We start from the raw sequence: 22,715 nt of genomic DNA on the forward strand, positions 1-22,715 counted from the left end.
GATATGAGATAATAAATGAAAAATTAATGATAGAAAATGCAAAGGCTCTTGGTACCAAAATATATATTTATATATATAATTCCAGAATCTATAGCTGGAGAGAATTGACTTCCACAAGCTATCCACATGCAAAATGATATATGCACATTCCTGTGCACACACATATAAATTTAAAAGTTGCTTACAACTTTTTAATATTTAATATTCACAAGAAGTTGAAGCAAAGAACGTAACTATTTATGAAGCCTCACCACTCAGGAGGGAGGCCGAGGCTAAACAGCCTCAAGTTTGAGATTAGGCTAGGCTAGAAAGAGAGTTCCAGGTTAGCTCTGCGGAGTCTGTGTAAAAAACAGTCAAAAAGAAAAAAATAAATTGAATCACTAACCAAAAGCCTTCACCAAAAGTCAATAATCAGACAGCTTTGCAATGAATTCTATTAATACTTATTAATATTTAAAGGCCAAACCTTCTGTCTTCCAAATGCTAGAAGAGTAAAGAGTAGCTGTATTATGAAGCTAGTATTACCTGGTAATTAAAATGCAGTAAGCATACTACAGGCGATTAGCAGACAAAGGTGCAAAGCTGGTGGAGTTCAACATCTCTGACCAACAGGAGTGGAAGAAAACTGACATCTAAGAGCCACACAAGTACCTTGGCAAGGACCCACACACATCCCCCAAATGTCATAAAATGCTTTAAATAGAATACCACAGACAAATATTTCTTATGAACACTTATGCAAAAATCTCCAACACTAATAAGCAAATCCACAACATCAAACAATTACATGTCCTACATGGCATTTTACTAAGATTAGAATTATTGAAACATATGTAAAGGAATCCAATGTAGTACACATTAACAAAATGATAGAAAATACCACAACTGCCTCAAGTAATACAAAAAGCTAGCTGATAAAGTATCACATGGCTCAATGATTAAAAACCAAACTTCAGGAGCTAGAGATGGCTCAGTGGTAAAAATTGACTATTCTTGCTGACGACCCCAGGTTCAGTTACTAACAACCACATGGTGGCTCACAACTGTAACTCCAGTTCCAGGGGATCCAATGTCCTTCTTTGGTCTCTACAGGTAACACGTATACATGCCAGTGAGCACAAAAATCAAACTCTCCCAACTAGGCATGAAAAGAAACTTCCCGTTCTCATAATGGGTATTTATCAAACTCCCCCAAATTTTCAAAGGTGTATTCAATGCCCCAGTATACACACTAGGCTCACACGCCAGGCAAGAGAAAAAAATGTACCTAAACTAGGTATTTAAAATGCTATAAATAAAACCTTGAAAAACATCATGTTAAAGAAAGAAATCCAACATAAGTCATGATTCCAGTGATGCACAATATCTAGGATAGGCAAATCCAGGTCAGTGGTTTCCAGGAGCTGGGTAGAGCAGGACCGGAAATAACTGCCCAATAGTAGGTGCTGGAAATGTTCTAAAACTACAAATAACTTCACAGCACTGTGCACACACTGAATGTCTCAACTGGATATTACATGGTTCGAATGGTAAATTTTTATGTGTATTACCACAATAGAAAATTAAAAATGGAAAGATGTTTATAGGAGTTAGAGAGTGAAAAGATGATTTTGTAGCTTGTAAAATTGCAAAGTTCTAATGTGTCCAATAGTAAACATTCTTATATTCTATAGCAAATAAGGTTTTATAAAATGAATTGGGTCTTTTACTATGTTAGACAATACTCTTAATTATTAACTATAAAGTATATAATGTATCCATTCAGAAGAACACTTTTAACAGCAGAAGAAAAAATAATTGAACAAGTGTATGATTTGAACCAGATCGCTATGCCAATGTGAAACAGGGGTCTTGGGCTTTATTGCTGTTTCTCCGATAGGGCCTCATTATGCAGCCCTGGCTGGCCTGGAACTGACAGGTCCATCCACCTTCCTCTGCCTTCCAAGGACTGGGATTAGTGGCATGAGCCACCAAATCTTGCTTGACCTAAAGCAAAATCTTTGTAAGCAACTGACAAAAAAAAAAAAAAAAATCCAGGCCAGAGAGATGGCTCAGTGATTAAAACTGCTCTTCCAGGGGTCCTGAGTTCAATTCCTAGCAACCACATGGTGGCTTACAGGCATCTGTAATGGGATCTGATACACTCTTGCAGTTTGTCTGAAGACAGCTGCAGTGTACTCATAAAATAAAAAGTAAATCTAAAAAAAAAAAAAAAAATCTTCTGTGAAGAAAAGGACACTTTTATTTGTTTTTGTTTTTTTGGTTTTTCGAGACAGGGTTTCTCTGTGTAGCCCTGGCTGTCCTGGAACTCACTCTGTAGATCAGGCTGGCCTCGGAACTCAGAAATCCGCCTGCCTCTGCCTCCGGAGTGCTGGGATTAAAGGCGTGTGCCACTACCGCCTGGTTGTTTGTTTTTGTTTTGTTAGAAAAGGACACTTTTAAAGTGCACTTATGGATAGGGGGGTTCTGGAGGGGAGATCCAGAAAGGGGATAACATTTGAAATGTAAATAAAATATCAAAAAAAAAAAGTGCAGCTACATAAAGTCACAGTATCCTTGGGTCTTTCTTCTTTATAAGCTATTTATTTTGGCAATTTTATGTGAATGAAAAAATGAAGTATGCATCTTTTTGTCATGTGTAAAATTATACAGGGTGGTCATTAAAACAGACAAAAATCATACAATGAAAGATGTGTGAGGGGCTGGAGAGATAGCTCAGTGGTTAAGAGCATGGACTGCTCTTCCGGAAGTCCTGAGTTCAATTCCCAGCAACCACATGATAGTGGCTTACAACCATCTGTAATGAGATCGGATACTCTCTTCTGGTGTGTCTGAAGACAGCTACAGTGTACTTACATTAAATAAATGAATAAAAAATAAATCTAAAACAACAAAAAAAAGATGTGTGAGACAAGACATGGTGGTACACAGTTATAATCTGGAAAAATTATATGAAATAGCTGCTCAGAAAGAACTGGAAAGTTAACTCTAAATACTATATAGTCAAAGAGTAAGTACACAGCACTTAAAAAAGCCCAAGGCAGGAAGATCACACATTTATGGACAGCTTGGGCTACACAGCAAGACTCAAGTTGCAAAGACATAAAAGATTTATGGATATTAGAACATAAACTTGTAAATCTTAGATACTGATGGCTACATAGAATAAACTGATTTCCTCTCCTGTACAAAAACACATACACACACACACACACACACACACACACACGGTAGCAAAGATGTCAAGAATATGGCAAAGAGTCACCATTCAGCAGACTCAGGAACTGAATTAGAAACCATTTAACATCTGTGACTGGATTTTTTTGTTCAGAACAGAACAACAAGCACCAGAAGAAGCATGTCTTCTTTTTCTTCCAACTTCAATCTAAAGTACTTCTATACTGGCATGAAATTGCTAACTTTGAAAGTTTGAAGGAAACATATTTACACGTGCCCTTGATTTTTCTAAAGTGGAAATAATTGTCTACTTTGAGAATACTGGAAATTTTACTGTCTTTTTACCATAACCTCCTCTACAGTAGCTGAAAACTACCAGTAAAATAACAAAGAGAAGTATAAAAATAATCAAATATGAATCATCAAATGTGAATTAAGGAAGTCATTAGGAAGATTTTATGTATTCATTCTACTTTACAATTTTTTTCACAATATTTCGAGTTTAAATATCTTCCCCGGAAACATTTTTTTAAAATAAAAGTTTTATTGGAGAAAAATAGAACCACCACACATACACAGGGAAGAGCACAAAAATTCAACCGATACAGAACTGAAACTCATAATAACCCAATGGAGTTTGCCATTACTTGTCAGTTTCATAAACAGTTTCCCTTAGTAGTCTGGCTAGTTTTTCAGCTGAAACACCGTCAAGTTTTCAAAGAATTAAGAACTTCAGGACAGGCACCCACTTTCAAGATAATGAAGGTGGTATCAAGAGCGTCCTAGTAGGAACAAACCTACCTACAAATTCTTTTAAGAGTAACTAGTGAGTGGTGTAATAGTCTCCATATCCCAGAGACCAACACAGGGATGAATTACAACACTGATGTTGATGATCCAGTAAACATAACAGCCACATTCCTTGTCAGAAGAGCTCCTGTAAGGAAATCAGGGAGGAGCTGGAAAAAATATACGAAATAGCTGCTCAGAAAGAACCAGGAAGTTAATTCTAAATACTATACATAGTCAAACAGTGTGCAAGTTGATGCATTAGAGAGAAACAGGCAACTTAAAAAATACAGATAGCTAGCCACAGGTCTTTGAGAATTCAAGAAAACAATAGCAGACATAAGAGCCCCCAAGTCTTCTGAGCTGAAAGTATGCCTAATTGCTCCATAAAGACAAAGACATATGCTAGTGGAGAAAGCATCGAAGAAGTTCTAATTTAAAAGAAAACACAAAAACAGTCTGCTTCTCTGCCATAATCCATTTCCTCCATGGAAAGAGAAACCAGGAAGCAAAGCAGAGCCCTCTGGTGAGGAAGAAAAGTCTTTTACTCACAGTTTGAATTTGAAAAACAATACTTTCCTTATTTTCTGGTGTGAGACCAATTTGGAGACACTTCCCTGAAAAGCAAGTGTCCAATGGCTATAAAGAACTCTTAAATTCAAACAATTAAAAAAAAGGACTACAGAACTTGAAGTTTTCAATAGGGAGTGTGTAAGGAAGACAAGGGGGAATCATATGTTGAGTTTCTCCAAATCAGGAGGCGCATGACAGTTAAAAAAAAATCATTTAGTAGAAAAAACTGGAATGCAAATCCTAGGAAAACTCTGACAATTGACAATCCACCCAAATTAAAGACAACATGACCCAAACATTTAACGACTGAAACATAATGAAAAGCAGCTGGTAAATTGTTACTCCTGCAACTTATAAAACTTATTTGTTGGTTTTGGTCTCCTGTGATTTTCATACTGTATTCAGTTTTAATAAAAGGACCTGGGTTTTTCCCCTCTATATTCTTGTAGTCCAAGATGATCGGGACAGTGAATTTGGGGCTAAGTCTTATGTACACATCCCAGAGTCCTAATGGGAAACCTTTAGGATGTGAATATATAAGGTACGATGGAAGGATCTGTCACCCTACTTGAAAAACTTGTTTCCAAATAAGATTCTTTCCCCTTCAGTGTAACAGAATGCCAACAACAATGAAAACTTACTTTTCTTTTCAAGGGAAACCACAAAATGGGTAAACAACCAAGTCAAGGGTGGTTTTTCTATTTGATAAATACATCCAGAACTCTGTACAGTAAATAAAATTTGCATGCAGTTTAAGTATCTTTAAATGACTTTTAGGCAAATAAACCTTTTGCTTTATTGATGATGTATAAGAATCACCCTCCCCCTTTTAATGGCCATAGGGATCTCTTCCCCAGTTCCAAAAGGAATCATGAAGACCCAGGTACTTTCTTAAAGAGTTTTCTGCACATCATACTAAATAACATGCATAGAATTCAACAACATTCTTCTTAAAAGTTAAGTATTACTCTTTAAAATGGGTATGTTAACCACTGAGAGAAGTCCACGCAACTATTCCCATTACACTGCTTCATTTGGTCATCAGAAGTATAAAAGAAGTCAAATAACATGAGATTCAACAAATTAGTTTATCCAATGGCTACAGCATTTTGACAACAAGTTCCAAGGCCAACATTCTATGCAATATAGTTGTACTGATTTGGATTTTCTTTATCTCTTTCCATGTAGTCCCGATCAATGAGGGATTCTATTCTCTTCTTAAGATCAGCAGGCTGTAAGAGAAAGCATATTTTCAATGCAAAACTCAGAAGCACTTCAGCTTAAGCCCATCCACCAACATCCCGTTAAAAAAGAGAACAAAGGCCAGAAGTGACTGCACAGAGGCAGGTAGATCTCCGAGTTTGAGGCCAGTCTGGTCTACATAGTGAGTTCCAGGACAGCCAGAGTGCATGACAAGCCCTGTCTCTAAATTAAATAAACTTAAATTAAATTAAATGTAGCTGGAGCATTGTAGCATACTTCTAAAATCCCAGCAAGTAAGAGGCCAGAGGCAAGAGGATTCAGAGGAAGACCTGCTTGGTTACACAGTAAGACTGTCCCAAACAAACCTGAAATTAAGTAAATAAACAATTATCACATGAATTAAAATGTGTAAGAGAAATTACTATATGACCTATATAAAATACTGGACATACTGGCATAAGTCTACATAATCCTTGCTACTTACGTAGCTTGAGAAATGGCAAAAGTGAGTTCATGAAAGTTGGCAAAAAAAACAAACAAAATAGGGCAGTTAAGGCTTTTACCAGGTGGTACAGTACTTGACCAGCATATGAAAGGGGCCTAGGTTCTACTCCCCAATACCACACATTCACACAATTACAGGAAATTTGGGAAAGTATCACATTAATTCACCTCTGTATGTTTCTGTTTTACTATGAATTTTAATTTATTTAATTAAGTGATTTGGACCTCTGAATCTTATAGTTAAAATTTCACTATGACATGAATTCATTTAGAACTGGGCATGGTCAAACATGTCTATATTCAGACTCAGCTACAAAGAGAACTGAAGGCCAGCCTGGGATGTATTAGACCTTGTCAAAAACAACACCAACAAAGTCTCAGTGCTGGAGAGATGGTTCAGGGCTTCTTAGCGTGTACTACTATTGAAGTCCAGCTCCGGCACCAATGCCAGGGTTCACAAGTGCCTGCACCTCCAGCTCAAGGTCGAACTGAATAGAACTGTCCACACAGGGAAATGCCCCAAAGAGACACACAATTAGAAATACTATCTTTTAATAAATAGTCTTGCATTGCTAATTACACTTATCTCTTGAATGAATGACCCTGACATAAACAAGTATCTCTACATCACTTACAATACCTGAGATAAAAAGGAAAAGAAATTGAATATTCAATACAGATGCAAGATTTTGTTAAGATAAGAAGCTTAAGTAATATTGCTGCCTCAGCTGGTAGCTAAGAGTACATGTCCCTACATACAGTGAATGCATGTCTTTGGAGTGTGTTGGGGGGGAGCAAGCCCATGGGCATGCTTGAGATAGGGTCTGTCTTTGTAGTTCTGGCTATCCTGGAACTCACTATGTAGACCAGGTTGACGTACAATTCACAAGGGATCTGCCTTCCACCGCTTCCCAGTCAGTTACTGCATTCTTTATTCTTTCTTTCTTTCTTTCTTTCTTTATTTATTTTGGTTTTTCGAGACAGGATTTCTCTGTGTAGCCCTGGCTGGCCTCGAACTCAGAAATCTGCCTGCCTCTGCCTCCCGAGTGCTGGGATGTGCTCGGATTAAAGGCACACACCACCACGCCAGGCTCAGCTAGTGCATTCTTTAAGAGTGTTTTTCAACCTTTGGTTTGTTGAATTCACAGATATGGAACCGATAAAAATGAAGGACTGACTTAGAAGCCAGCCGTAGAACACAGTAAGACCCTATCTCAAAGCCAAACCAAACCAAACCAAACCAAAGCAGAAAAAAGGAAGTAAACGTGTATGTAATAGCCCCAGGTTTAAGTATCCTGTTGGTTTCAGTTATGATCAAAGTTCTAGTTATTTCTTAGTAAGCAATCTTGCCGTACGTAAAATGATTAGGTGAGCATGTATGCAGGTGTGGTAATGAGGAAGCAGTCTCAAGTCTTCAAACCTTGAAAGAGTGGAAGTAACAGCTACTACAAGTAAAACCTCAATACGTACTAAACTCATGATCAAGGGTTTTATACTTCCTATCTCAATAAGCCTCAAAATAATACTGTAAGGGATGCGATGTTGGGTTTGTGAAGGGGAAACTCGAAAGGGGGATATCATTTAAAATAAAAAAACGAATAAAATGATTAATAATAGAAAGTAATAATACTAGGAGGTATGTATATCTATCAATTCCGAACAAGCTCAGCAAAATTAAGTGACTTATCAAAGTCCAAAGCTGCCAGGAATCCTAACAGCCAGGAGTCTAGGCAACCTCTATCAAATGTGTATCACAGACACTTTAAAATATTTTAAAATTTGAACAATAGTCTAATACACCACCACATTGTCTAAGCACCTTTGCTATTGAACATTTGTATCGGGCCATGCCCATATTGACCAATTTGAGTATACTAGAAGCACTGCTAGACATTTTCAAAAGAAACAAAAAGTGCTTTAACATTAAGATATAGCCAGAAGTCTCTGTAACAGATTTTAGTAAATATTTATACAGGTAACCAAGTTTAAGATATAACTCAGTCTAATAATCAAATCTGTCAAATGCCAAGGTATCTCCAGAAAAGAAGATTCAAAAGATATATAATAACTAACTTCAAAAATTTCAAAGTCAGGTTGGAGAGATGGCTGAGTAGTTAAGAGCACTGACTGCTCTTCTAGAGGTCCTGAGTTCAAACCCCAGCAACCACATGGTGGCTCACAACCATCTGTAATGGGATCCGATGCCCTCTTCTGGGGTCTCTGAGGACAGCTACAGTATATTTGAATAAATAAATCTTTAAAAATAAAAATTTCAAAGTCACATTTACTCACTAAACTTTCAAGTACAGGGAGTAGCTTTTGTAAACTAGTTCTCAATTTTGCTAAACAAAGTTCTTTTGTGAATCACATGTACAAATACAGAAAATGAATACATGTTGTTCCAAATGGCTTTAAGTCTTTCATCTATATTTCCAAGGTTAGTGTCTAAAAATTAAATGTATTTCCTTTCACCTATAATAGATTCAGTGTGGAGGCAACAGAAATACCTACCTTAACTGGAAATTTTAGCTGATTGTAGACTTCTGAAACAAGAAGATTGTGGCTAAGTGTTTTTCTCATCTTCATAATTCGAACGATCGCAGCATCAATTTGGTACTGTCTGTCTTGAAATACTCTTTCTGTAGTGCTCGCTTGTTCTTCAACCTAAAACAAGTTTTCAAATAAAGTCAAACTTAATTAGGAACATAAACTGTATATTAGGAACATAACAATGTTACTGTTCTAAAGAGCCTGAGTTATCTAAATGAGAGAAAAAAAAAACTTAGTATAGTTCCTTTCTGTTGTCACTAATGCTCTGTACCAATAAAGTAATGCAATACAGAAGAGAAACATACCACCTTTGAACACTGGGAAGTACAGTCAGTTAGTCAAGTGCCTTCCCTGCAAACATGAAGATCTATCTTTTAAATTTAGATTTTTGTGAACTCATTTAAAAACAAGATCCCTAGTACCTGATGGACATGATGCCAGCTTAATTAGTGAGTTCTAGGCAAGTAAGAGACCATGTAAAGAAACAAGGTAGAGAGCACCAAAGGAATAACACTGGAGTTTGTCTACTGTCCTTCCCTAAAATGTAAAATGTTTATACCCACTGATCCAAAAATTTACTTCCATAAATTCTTTTTAAAAATGTTTATTCCTATTTCACGTGCACCGGTCTTTTGTTTGCATATATGTCTGAATGAGCAACTAAAGAGAATATGAGTTAGATTCCAAGCATCTATGTGGCTGTTCACAATCATTTGTAACTTCAGCTACAATGGATCTAAAGTCCCGTTCTTACACGTGGGCCCCAGCCCTGATGCTGCACAAACGTACATGCAGCTAAAACACTCAAGCATAATATAACTTTTTAATCTGTAAATTTCTACTATAAACACATTTAACCCAATACTGTAGGACTAGGAGAAAGCAAAAGGTTTACCGTTTCTTTCATCTGGATTTGATTGATCTTTATCCTGAATAGTTTGTGTTTGAAATCGTCATTACAAATAAATTTGTCACCATCTTCGATATCTTTGCCCTTAGGATTTTTAGCCAGAACTCTAGCTTTGCCACAGGCTAGTGACTGCAGTGTTCTTCTTAATTCTCCATCCTCTGAAGAAGAAATGATGGTTAATTATTTGATTGTAGCAAATTAGCAGGAGCCCCACATTCAATGTCACTCTTACTCCAACGTTCTGTAATACACTGCTTTGTTTTCCCCAGCATTACCAACAACTGCTCTTTGTGCTACCCAGTAACATTTTTTTCCCTACTCGTGTTCTAAAAGCATGTATTATCATCCATGCAGACAACTGCCAAAACATTTCCTTTCTCTCAAGTCAATCACTAAAAGGACACTCAACTTGGTTGTTTTACTATCACTTGAGTTTGTTGATATTCTCCATTAACCTTTTGCTTCACTGCTAATGATGGTAACACTAACCTAATCCTATGAAAAGCCTAGCATCATCTTATAAACCTTCATTCTCCTTCACTGTGCTGTATCTCTAGTAATTTCATTGCTGCTAGAAACATTCTACCAGAAGCCTCTTTTAGGAGTTTATGTCAGAATTATCTTCATAGCTTCTAGACTAGAACCTTCTCACAGTACAGGTGGCTAGTTCCATCATTGCCGATACAGAGGAGGGGGCTGGAGAGCTATCTCACCATTCAAGAGTAGTGTCTGGTCTTTTAGAGGAATAAGGGCCAGTTCCCAGCACCTAACACGGTGACTCACAAACACCTAACTCAAGTTCCAGGAGATACAATGCCCCGTTCTAGACCCCACAGATCCCTGCACATGTGTGATATACATACACACACAGGCTATATACAAAAAAAAAAAAAAACAACAAACAATTTTTTTTAAGTACAGAGGAGAGGATCATTTCCTTTTATGTTCAGAGCTCTGATCACAGTGACTACACAGACTAGAGAACTACAACTGCTGCTACTAGACAAACAACACAATACAAACCTATCCCAGTAGCATGCTTGATCTCTTCTAAACTGAATTCTTCTCCTTCATTAAACATTAGCAGCACCATGGTTTGAAAAAGAGAGACCTGGAGTTCTTTTTTGCCCTGTTGGAGAAAAAACAGTTTTGTTGTGGGTTTTTTTCCCTGTTTTTTTAAAACACATGAAAAATAAATCAAGAAGTAGTAACCTCCTATAGGGAAACAATGTTTAATTAGTGAGTTAAGCCCAGATGACTAGGACTAGATGATTAACATTATTCAAAGTACTGCATGAGATGGCAGTAGGAGGTGTACTGCGAGATTTAGGTGTGAGTCTACAGAAAATGGGATGAAGGATTATTTGGCCTATTAATATGTCTTCTATAATCCTTATTAAAACAGAACAAAGCAATGAACATAAGTCAGTCCTATGTATCATTATAGACATTCACCATAAGCAGCAAGAAATTACTATTCTGAATGCACTTTTTGAGCAGGGTTTCCCACAGCCCACGCTAGACTTCCTTTGTAGTCAAATATGTCCTTGAACTCCTTCCTGCCTCTATCTCCCAAGTGGTAGGATTACAGTCCTGTGTGTCACTATTCCCCACTTTCAAATATTTTTGACTTGATTCAGATCATTCATGACCAGATACAGATTTTTCCCAATGGATATTGTTTGCCTGTATCTCCCATTCTGTTCTCTAGCTTCTAGCCACATGATTTCCAGTAACACAGTATGAACTCTGCATCCACAGGGAAGGAGAAAGACAGAGGGGAGCTTTTCATTTTAGACAAGGGCTAACTCAACTGTTGAAAAGGTAACCATCTTAAAATATACACAAAATTGTAATTACCTATCACTGTGGCTACACCAGTGTCAAGGACACACATATAAAACAGCAACTTGAACCTTCAAACCAAGGGACAAGCCATATTAAAGATGAAGATAGAAGTAAAGATTTGGAAAAATCCACTTACCTCTTTAAATTCAGCTTTTAGCACACAGTGTCCCAAGGTTGACTGCCACTGGAGTTTCCTGCCACTGTGCTTGCCTAAGTAAAATGTCTTGAAAATTTCCTGAAGCTTTACCATCTAAAGCAAATAAAATAAGTGTTTAAGCTGCATATGAAATGTTATATAAATGTTACCTTTAGCACTATTTTTTTTTTTTAAAAAAAGTACTTAGTGAATGAATGAAATGGGGTGTGCATGCCATCATGTGCTAATGAAGCTCAGAGGACAACTTTCAGGAGTCAGGTACCCTCTTTTCCACTATGTGGGTTCAGGGGGTTGAACTATGAGGTCAAGCTTGCTGGCAAGTGCCTTCACCCTGGGCCACCTCAATGACCTCCCCCTCAATACTTTAACCCCCATCTGGAATAGCTTTTGATAGTTTTCTTGACTACCTCCAGTAGATTATCAACCCCTTTAAGTTAAGGTTAAAATTTAACTCCCCATGTAACAGTGCTTGGTGAGCATTCCACTCTTTGATCTTCTCTACCCTGGTATTTAATCATTCCTTCACTCTGGTGACTCGGGCTTCTATACTGTACCAACTCCCTTCTCTCACTGCTGCTTCTGCCCACATTTCTTTCACAGGTTCTTCTTTTTACCATCTGCTAAATGTGAGCCTTTTCTAAAGTTGAAGCTTTGCCCTTTCTCTTCCTCTTCACCATATTCTTCCCTTACTGAGGGAAATCTACTCTCTGGGCACCCATAGTTCTTTCCATAGGCTCAGTATCTTTCTTTCTTCCAACATTCTAGGTTTTGGTCCTAAGTAGGACAGTTTCCAGGGCATCCATCAAGCACATCTACCAATCCCGCCTTCAGGTGGAATATGAGCTGGATTTTTTCACAGCTAGAAAGACTAAGGGGCCATAAGCTAAGAAACAAAATAATTAGGGAAAATAGCACTCAATTTAGATATCTAGTTGAAAAATGAAGTAAAAGAATAAAATATTAACACTCATATTTTGTTGTTATATTTGTTGACATAAGCCTTTAAAAGTCACATATTTTCAAATGAAATGCAGGGGGAAAATGTGATTTCCATGTCTATAGCTTAGTTTTGAAACAATTTGACTTACCTCTGGCGGCAAATGGACTTCCATAGGCACATAAGTTGGCCAGTAACCCATTGTCAGGATATTAACAGTTAATTCAATATTGCCAGGTACATTCTGGTTCTGCATATACTATAAGATCAATACATACACCAAGATTATGAAAGAATATATGTCATACCATAATAATGACTAAATTAAGAATTTCCTTTTTCTAAAAATACATGTAGATAGTGACCATCCTGCAAATAAAGAATTATTATGGATTGAAATGAAGTCTACACAAAATGCTGTACCCAGGTGGCCATTTTGATAGAGTAGCATACAAAAATCCCACAAAAACATCCAAGGTATTAACAACTCAACCTCTCACACACGACTGGGCTGTTGTAGCATCTCTTCACCGTTTTTCCCTCAATGCCACCTTTAAACCCATGTTTAGAGACCCTACATGGACTGAAACACCTTGTAGTAACTCCCATTCCTCACCCCACCAGCCATCCCAAGTCTCCAGTTTTTCAAATGATCCATTCCCTGTTTGAAGTGGGAAAGGAAAAGAAGGGGAAAGGGCAAGGCAAATAAATGCCATCCTGTGGCTACTGTAAGATCCATGATCCTACTAATTCTGAACTTTGAGTCTTTCGGTTCCATTGACCACCTTCAATGTAGTAGTCAAGAAGTCATTACTGAACCCATGAGGAGTAAAATCTAATTTGCCATCACTATTGTCTAGTCATTACTGCCACTGCTGTTTGAGGCAAGGTCTCACTTATATTGCCCACATACTATTTCAGCATTCCAAGCAGCTGAGACTAGTTACACAAATTACATCTGGTTGCTTATGTTTTTACAATACTTTAAAACAACCTCTTATTTAGGTCGTCAAAACTATAGATCCAAATTCTGATCCCAAATGTCAACAGAGACAGAATATACCACCCCTGTCCTTGATCACCTCACCTCTATCCCCATTACAAGCTCTGAACATGCAAAGCCTCCAACTGATTAGAAAAGCCCCGCTCTTACTATCTAAGTATAATTCTTCTAATACTAACTTTAGTCTAATACATTTTACTTATGTTTCTGTCTTATTCTGGATGTTAATTATGACTAAATTCTGAAGTAAGCTAAATATACTTAAAATTCATTTTTGATCTCTTTCCTATACTGTACTAACGTTTAAATTGCCATGAAGTATTTGTCTATATATATATATGGGCTTCTATTTATCTTCTTCAATACAAACTGCCGCAAGGACATAACTTAAGTATCTTGAAGTTTAAGGAATTAAGTAAGAGTTTAACCAGCTTTTACCTGTTTAAATTGAATCATGATATCTTTAGAAAGCTCCATGTCTTTGAACATTCCTTCAAGCTTGCTGGTAAAAGCAGCTCCACATTCTGTTAAAGATGTTTATATGTTTATATTTCAAGGTAATACAACAAAAACTTTATATCAGAAAATAAAATGCAAAACTTAACGTGGGCATCAAATATGATCTGTAACAACTTGTAAGAATGAAAAGAGCAAAACACATGAAACTCAAGAAGAACGAAGACCAAAGTGTGGACACTTCGCCCCTTCTTAGAATTGGGAACAAAACACCCATGGAAGGAGTTACAGAGACAAAGTTTGGAGCTAAGACGGAAGAAAGGACCATCCAGAGACTGCCATACCCAGGGATCCATCCCATAATCAGCCACCAAACACAGACACTATTGCATATGCCAGCAAGATTTTGCTGACAGGACCCTGATATAGCTGTCTCATATGAGGCTAGGCCAGTGCCTGGCAAACACAGAAGTGGATGCTCACAGTCAGCTATAGGATGGAACACAGGGCCCCCAATGGAGGAGCTAGAGAAAACACCCAAGGAGCTAAAGGGATTGCAACCCTATAGGTGAAACATTATTATGAACTAACCAGTACCCCAGAGCTCTTGACTCTAGCTGCATATGAATCAGAAGATGGCCTAGTCGGCCATCGTTGGGAAGAGAGGCCCCTTGGTCTAGCAAACATTATATGCCTCAGTACAGGGGAAATCCAGGGCCAAGAAGTGGGAGTGAGTGGGTAGGGGAGCAGGGGGTGGGGAGGGTATGGGGGACTTTCGGGATAGCATTGGAAATGTAAATGAAGAAAATATCTAATAAAAAATTGGAAAAAAAAAGAATGAAAAGACAAGTCTTACCTGTCAGAGTGCCCTAGTAATAATTCAGAGGTAAACTCTTTAATCCAGGTATAGGATAATTGGGAACTTTTATACTAATAAACAAAAGAATAATTCTTTATCTTTAAAACAAGCCAGTAATTGTGGCTATCAGCAAGAGGCTAGGACCGTCCTACTCACTTAATGTGTACGTATGTTGGGGTAAGTGTGCACAGGTATAGAGGTCACTGGCTGTACTGCTCTATCAGAACAGACCTAGTCCTTTGAAATAGGGTCTATTATTGAGCCCAGAGCTAGGCTGGTGTCCAGGAATCCTCAAAGATTCTCCTGTTCCCCACCTCTACCCCACCCCTAGCCACTGGAGTCATACATACACACAGAATTTTTTTACATGGGTGTTAGGGATCAAACTCAGGTCCTCACGCTTGTGCCTCTTACCCTCTGAGCCGTCCTCCCCACCCCTTCAATTTATGTTTTCATGTGTATATAAAACGATCAACCAAAGCAGCAATCGATGAAGAGAGTATAATTAGGCCATAATTTCCCACAAATATTTAAAAAAAAACGGATATTAAAAAAAGAATGGCAAACATACCGTGTTTCAGTTTGGACAGCATTGATTTTTCAGCATCTACTGATGCACTCTTGCCAACTAATAGGCGTTTGGCTAAATCTTTCTTATAGAAGGCCTCAAAAACATCTTTACCTGTATTAAATAAAAAAGATAACACTCATGATATGCCAAGTAAAGCTGTAAGAAATGGCATTAAAAAGTTTATTACAATACAATAAGTTATTTAATTTTATACATTTTATCCAAGTTTATTAAACTCAAGAACACTGCAGGTCCATGTCTGTGCCAGACATTTCAAAAGTTCTTTTACTATAAAACAAATTAAGACTGTATTAACTATTTTTCAGGGGGAAAAAACCTAATACATTGGTTCTATTAGCACCAAAACTCAAAGAGATTAAAACAAGCAGTAAAATCCCAGGTTCTTAATAGTGGAAAGGTCAAAATACAAGGCAATTTAGTTACATTCCTCAACTGTTCTTAATGATCTAAAATATGCAATAAATAAAATACAACCTGTAGTTCTCCCTGTAGTTCTGGGTTATATAAAAGTTTTTAGTTCCTAAAGGAGTGCTTGCTTTGTTTTGTTTTCTGTTTGTTTTGAGACAGGGCCTTGCTATGATGCCCTGGCGGGGCTGATACTATGTGACCTACCTCAGCCTCCTGAATTCTGGATTGCAGGTCTCTTATCACTATGCCTGGCTCCCCAAGTGCTTTATTTTAAAAGAAAATCGTGAAAGCAGTAATCAACACTTACCATAGATAAATCTAAATATAATCATTATTTTATCCAACATTTTCTCAAGCTCTTCATCTGTAGCTTCTTTGTTGCCTGCACGAAGTTTTGAATCCACATACTTAGCTGAAATGGAGAAAAACTATAGTTTAGTGACCACGGGTGTCTGAAAGGTACTGACCACTACACATACCCAAACAGGACTATAAAATACTAACTCTTTCAGTATTTCTGCTATATGTACATGCATTTTATGGCCTCCAACAAAAGGAAGATCAAGTCACCATGTCACTGTCACAGGGCTAACAAATACTACAAGTAAATGCACTAAATTAGACTCCAGACTGAGTATACTTTACAGTATGATATGGAAGGACTATATATAGAGCACCGTAGTAGAGTTTCTGCCTACCATGTGCAGGTCTCTGGGTGCAAACCCTCACTTTCAGAGTTAAAAAAAAAAAGAAAAGAGAAAAAGAAAAAACTTAAAATGAGATAGAGACAGCGTATGGTGGGGGCTCCAAGTAGCCCTGTGTAAACAAAGTCACCAGAAAACACAGGTACTCTCTAAAGTTTCTATTTTACACAAATGGTCAGTATTCTTAAACATTACTTTTGTATTTGACTAAATCAGAAACAGAGAAGGCACAATTTATAAAATGTTTAAATTTAAATATAATTAAGACTTAAACCAAATCCAACTCCATCCTTTCAGATGACCTAGTTTTCTAGGGCACATATACTAGCATCATGAGTGCATGTGTGGGAACCTTGTTTGAGAAACACTGCAACACACCTGTATACTCAGCGAGCCTGTCTCATTAGATTTATTTTCATCCTAGACTTTTTATTCATTTGCACTGGAATTTCATGCTGCCCTTTTCCTATAGCTATAACTGGAAACTTTTAGACAACAGCACACTGTCCCACAATCACAACAAGCTTGGAAAGCATAGAGTCAAGCTTACTCACTAAAAGTTGCTTTGGTTGAGTCAGTTTGACATAGTGAAAGCTGGGAAACTGACCGATGAAGCAATGGGTTTCAAAGGGAACTCTCTTCCTGAAGTCTGACATTCTTCTCCCCAAATTTTTATAAATCATAATATCAATCCTCCACTCACCGTTAGTCTAATGTATAGACTCACGTGCACTCTATTAAGCATTACCTTATAGTAAATGCCTTTTAAGATTGTATTCTAACATAGCTAAAGCCTTTTCCCAGTGTTCTTAGATTCCAGATAGCAACAAGGAGTTTAACCTATTCAATAACCAATTAAGTACTAGTCATTATTTCACCTATCTACAGAAAGAGACTGGAATTCTCACTGAGATAGAAATTCTTATTACAGACTATATTCCGTGCCAACAGCAAATTAAGTTACTATACTGAAAAATGGGAATTCTCCAGACATAGATAAGTATTAACAAGGCCTAAGTCCTTGACACTACTTTATTCCTGAGGCCAGGCAAGGGTTAAAACTCCTCTAGCCCAATTAACTCTAAAGTACGAAACCCCAGCAGGTGCTAATCTCTAAGATAAACATAGTCTTTTTGAAGTCACTCCTCTTGCATCTGGAGGGATGCTGATCCCTAGCATAAACTTTGCAGTCATTCCCTTTGCACCTGGGAAACTTCAATGTACCGTATCTGTTATGTTTTACTATTGATGATATTCGCTGTAATATAATTAGTCTAAGCTCAACCAGACATTACATTCAGATTCAACACCTCTCTTGTGTGTTTGTCTGTCTGTCACGTCCTAATCTTTGCCCATCTACTCTAGAGAACCGTTTTACGCAGGCACGGGACCCAGAGGGTCTGCGGCAAAAAGTAACTGGGACCCAATGTTCTACCTGACATAGAGTTTATATCATGCTCAATATAAAGACTATGAGACGCTGTTCAGCTTGACAGACTCTTTCTCACATCCAGATCCTTAGTGTCTCTTCTAAGACTTAGTATTACTGGCTAAACATCATCAAACAAACCAGGAATGGGTACAATATGATATTACCTCAGAGTTTATCAATAAAAGAACATTACACACCCAGAAGAGAATGTAAAACATACCTATTAGTTCAGCTGGCTTATTTGGTCTTTTATTAATGAATGTTTCAAATGCTTCTTTCATGGCATTGATAAATTTTTCATTTTTCAGAAAGCAGGTATCAATTATATGGTCAACTTTATCTTTAAAGTCCAATAATTCTTGAACCATAGTTTTATCTTTTTCAGGATTAATAACAATGGTACTTCCAAAAGCCTGAAAATGAAAATGGTGTAATTTTATAGTAATTGATTTATCCACAGGGAAAATATTCACCAAGTCATATTCTAAGTTGGCACATGTACTTAATAATCATAAAGGTACAGCTGTCTCTGAGGGAAATGAAAAACCAAAACAGATAATACTCACTTATAAACAAAAATAACAAGTTATCATCGGATACACGATAACCTATTAAGACTACAGAAACTTTTCTTTCATTGTTAAGAAAGTCGGATCTGTACTTTTAAAAATAGCAATGTTGTGGCCAGGCAGTGGTGGCACATGCCTCTAATCCCAGCACTTGGGAGGCAGAGGTAGGTGGATTTCTGAGTTCGAGGCCAGCCTGGTCTACAGAGTGAGTTCCAGGACAGCCAGGGCTACACAGAGAAACCCTGTCTCAAAACAAAACAAAACAAAACAAAAGCAATATGGTCAGGGAGGGAAGTAGAGGGAAGGAGGAGAAGGAAGGATTTATGGTTCAAACTTGTAAGAACAGATCCTACACTTTATCTTAACCAAATGGCTTCAGAACTCAAACAACTTCCCATATTCCCTGGCTTAAATCTTAGAGCTAGAAATCCCATCAAGTATTACTCAAGTTTTATTGCTGATATACCACACAGCCGCCATTCTCAGGATGATGTTTTAATTTTTTTCACTTTAAAAAAAAAAGATTTATTTATTGTTATATGTAAGTACACTGTAGCTGTCTTTAGACAGACCAGAAGAGGGTGTCATGTCTCATTCAGATGGTTGTGAGCCACCATGTGGTTGCTGGGATTTGAACTCAGGACCTTTGGAAGAGCAGTCAGTGCTCTTACACTCTGAGCCATGTCTCCAGTCCAATTTTTTTCACTTTTAATAAAACTTCCCATCTAACAAGAAATGCTTTCTGACCCTCTTGGTACATAGATTGCGAAACAGTCAGGAAAAATGTCAACAAGCAAACTGTTACTACCTTGATATACTCAATCCACTGCTGTAAGAGAACCTGAACTCCACCCCGAACTCTACTGAAGAGCTGATACAGGAGAGACAAATCTTGAATTCGGTTTTCATCAAGGAGGCTATTTAAACCTGGTTTGAAATATTTTGACATTAAAATATGAGAATCACAAAGTAAATAAAATTGCCATGCATTTCAATAAAATGTTAAGCTGAATTTTCTATCGTGATACTGGTCTGAACTATAATGAGAATTTACGTGAGTAAAAATTCAGATTATGCTGTAATATCACTAAGGTTTAGAAGTTCTTGGCTCTACATGCTAAGAATAAAACAACAACAGCAGCAGCAGCATGCATTAGTGTTTTTCCTGTATGTATGTGCACTGTGTGTGTGTATGCCTGGTGTACATAGAGGATGGAAGAAGAGTAAATATTACACCCTCCCGCCCCCGAAACTACAATTGCTAATGGTTGTGAGCCGCCGCCATGTGGGTACTGGGAATTAAACTTGAGCCCTCTGCAAAAGCAACAAGTACCCTTAACTACTGAGCCATTTCTCCAGCCCTAGTAACCTCTTATTTACAAATTACAAGTTACCTTTTTGAAGAATTGCTGTTAAGTGTTCACCTAGAAGTTGTTTTTCAACAGAAGCAATTAGTGACTTCCTGAAAGGGGGAAAAACAGAATTGAGATTTGACCTTGAAAATTTAAAGCTTCTAGAAAGAACAAAGCTAAAAAGTCATTTTGCATTAATTTTGCCATTTCTAGGCCATGTGTCAAAATATTTTACATTACGCCTAAAGGAAGAAAAATAATGTATTTCAGAATTTGCTCAATGTAATGATCTCCATGGTCTTGCTAAGCCTAGTATTTTTTCCAAGTTTTCTTGCTTTTTACTAAGAAGGTGAAACAGCTATCCACGCTGCTTAATTAAACCACTTGGTTGCTGAGATTTAGAAAGTACAGAAGCAGTTTCTCTCTGAACACCCACTCCCTGAATTTTAATCAGTCTAAGGATTTTAAAAGCCGGGCATGGTGATGCATGCCTATAATCCCAGAACTTGGGAGCCTGGCATGGAGGACCATGAGTTCCAGGGCAAGTTGGGTTTTAGTGAAACTCTGACTCAAAAACACCAAGTTTTCAAGATCCCATCAACCTCTAATATTATTTTAAAATTACACACTAAACATACACCAAACCAATAATCAAATCCTTGATTAAATCTAATTGGCCAGGGAAGATAATAACTTTAAGCTCACATTATAAAAACAACTGCTAAAGACTAAATCACACCTGAAAATTACTACAAGTTTAAGATGCCTAAAGTGTTTTATCAACAGTTTTAAGACTATTAGGCTGAGCATGTAATACTTACTGGGTGGTCTGATCTAAGTAAGTAATAAGTCTGTCAGCTTCTTCTTCTAGGCGTTTATTAACATGATGAAGATACTCAGGAACCTACAAAGATAGTGTTTTATATTATTGCTTTCCTCCCCTTAAATCATTCAGAAAATGTCAAGTCCAAAAGATCCAGGGAAGAGCCCCATCAAATGTGACAGGGTAGAAGCATATGTAAAATTAGAGGTAGTTTATGATCCAGAATTGTGGCCTTTAAGGAGAGAGAAGAGAAAGGAGCACCTAAGTGAGAGAAGAGCATCACCATGTCGGGAATAGAAATACAAAGGGAAGTTTGTGTTCTACAGTGAAATGGCTATTATAAGAGACACTGGAGTCATTAAGCATTTTAAAATACCTCTCTTTCTTGCATTAACTTCTGACCTTCGGCTGCGTAAAGCCGATTAGTTTCTTGCAAAAATTGCTGTTCAAAAGAATCTTGGTAAATCTAGAAAAAAGGGAAAAAAAAACCCAAAAGTATTTGCTTATTCATTAACTATTTACTGAATGTCTTCTATCAGAACTCCATTTGAACAACACTCCATGGATTTCAGACAAACTATGAACAGTAATCAAATTTGTAGGTAGCACAGTGAGTGTTAAGGGCAACTTACTTGCAAATCAGACAGCATACTTAAAAGGCTTCGAAGTAAACTTCTATCAATTGCTTCACCATTCCGCTCTCTCTCAATCAAGAGAAGGATGCCATCAATTGTTTTTGTCTGTACTTTTTGATCACTTATAATATGAGCCCTAAATAACTCTAATCCCATGTCCCTAAAATTAAAAACAAAAAAGTATCATCTGAATTGGCAATACCACATGTGCACAGGCTGACTTATCAAAGTCTGGGTCCTCAGACTTTGAAGTAGTAATTATAAAAAAAAAAATCCACATTTAATTTTGAATAACATTATTAAAGCATATAGGAAACCCATTTTGTCTTAAATGAGAACTGAAGCTGAATTCCTGGCTTCTTCCATAACTAGGTTTTAGTGTCTTATTTCCTCTTAGTGAAATTAGAAATAAAATTAGCTCAAAGACAAAATACTTTCCACTATACTGGCATTGAGCAGCTTATTTGGTCATTCATAAATGGCTTCAAAACTCTAAAATCAGGCTCTTGCTCTTACCTTCTTGCTCCCACTCTGTCCCCTCACCTCTTACCCCTCTCCCCATCCCCATTCCCCCCTCTCTCCATGTGTGGCCTCTACTTCTCTACTCTCTGTCTCTCTCTGCCTCTACTACTCTCTCAATTCCCCTCCCCATTAATAAAGTATGCAAAGCACCTGCTGAAGGACCAAGACATTATGCTATCTTACTTTCATAAACAAACAAGATTTTTACTATAAAGTAACAAGAAAAATAAAAGAGCAAAACGTTAGTGATCAACAGCTCTAAGATTCAGGCACAGAAATTCTAGAGTAAACTTTAAGATCTTCATACCTAATGAAGAAATGTCTTCATACACTATGAGGTTAGCTATCTGCTGTATTAGAGTAGGCAAAACAAAACAACCCCCCTCCTCAAAATGCTAGGATCCAAATGGGAATTTTTAGGAGAATATTCTGAATACAGCTTGTTCTCTTTTGTTATAATAATTAAGACTATGGTATGTAACAAAATTTTTCATAATAATCTTCTGGCATCCTTACCAAATGGAGGGCAGCATTGAATTCTGAAGAACATAAGTTCTATCCAGAAACAAAAAAATGCTCCTGATCATTATCTGTCAAATAAAAAGGAAAAAAAAAATCAAGCAATTTTTGTAAATTTGAATCTTCAGTATTAGCTCTTAATAAAATGAGAATTTGGAAGATTTTACATTAAATATACTACTAGGATCCAACT

General features: G+C 37.2%; 1 protein-coding gene across 1 annotated transcript in view; it reads right to left on the reverse strand.

Moving 5' to 3' along the window:
* Nucleotides 1-5,310: 5,310 nt before the first annotated feature.
* The window catches only part of Cul4b (cullin 4B), a 54,100-nt gene continuing 36,695 nt past the window's right edge, over nucleotides 5,311-22,715 (reverse strand). The window contains exons 8-23 of the mRNA XM_021154130.3: nucleotides 22,520-22,593; nucleotides 21,479-21,641; nucleotides 21,223-21,312; nucleotides 20,845-20,927; nucleotides 20,066-20,133; nucleotides 19,480-19,598; nucleotides 18,323-18,515; nucleotides 16,274-16,378; nucleotides 15,538-15,648; nucleotides 14,090-14,175; nucleotides 12,800-12,907; nucleotides 11,691-11,804; nucleotides 10,730-10,835; nucleotides 9,692-9,864; nucleotides 8,758-8,910; nucleotides 5,311-5,771 (exon numbers count right to left, since the gene is read on the reverse strand). Of these exons, the coding sequence (XP_021009789.1) occupies nucleotides 5,676-5,771; nucleotides 8,758-8,910; nucleotides 9,692-9,864; nucleotides 10,730-10,835; nucleotides 11,691-11,804; nucleotides 12,800-12,907; nucleotides 14,090-14,175; nucleotides 15,538-15,648; nucleotides 16,274-16,378; nucleotides 18,323-18,515; nucleotides 19,480-19,598; nucleotides 20,066-20,133; nucleotides 20,845-20,927; nucleotides 21,223-21,312; nucleotides 21,479-21,641; nucleotides 22,520-22,593 (1,842 nt within the window). The 3' untranslated portion in view covers nucleotides 5,311-5,675. The remainder of the gene's footprint in view (nucleotides 5,772-8,757; nucleotides 8,911-9,691; nucleotides 9,865-10,729; nucleotides 10,836-11,690; nucleotides 11,805-12,799; nucleotides 12,908-14,089; nucleotides 14,176-15,537; nucleotides 15,649-16,273; nucleotides 16,379-18,322; nucleotides 18,516-19,479; nucleotides 19,599-20,065; nucleotides 20,134-20,844; nucleotides 20,928-21,222; nucleotides 21,313-21,478; nucleotides 21,642-22,519; nucleotides 22,594-22,715) is intronic.

The sequence above is a fragment of the Mus caroli genome, unplaced genomic scaffold (genome assembly GCF_978045245.1).
Source record: "Mus caroli unplaced genomic scaffold, Mus_caroli_1 scaffold_5, whole genome shotgun sequence".
In the NCBI taxonomy this organism is placed as follows: Eukaryota; Metazoa; Chordata; class Mammalia; order Rodentia; family Muridae; genus Mus; species Mus caroli.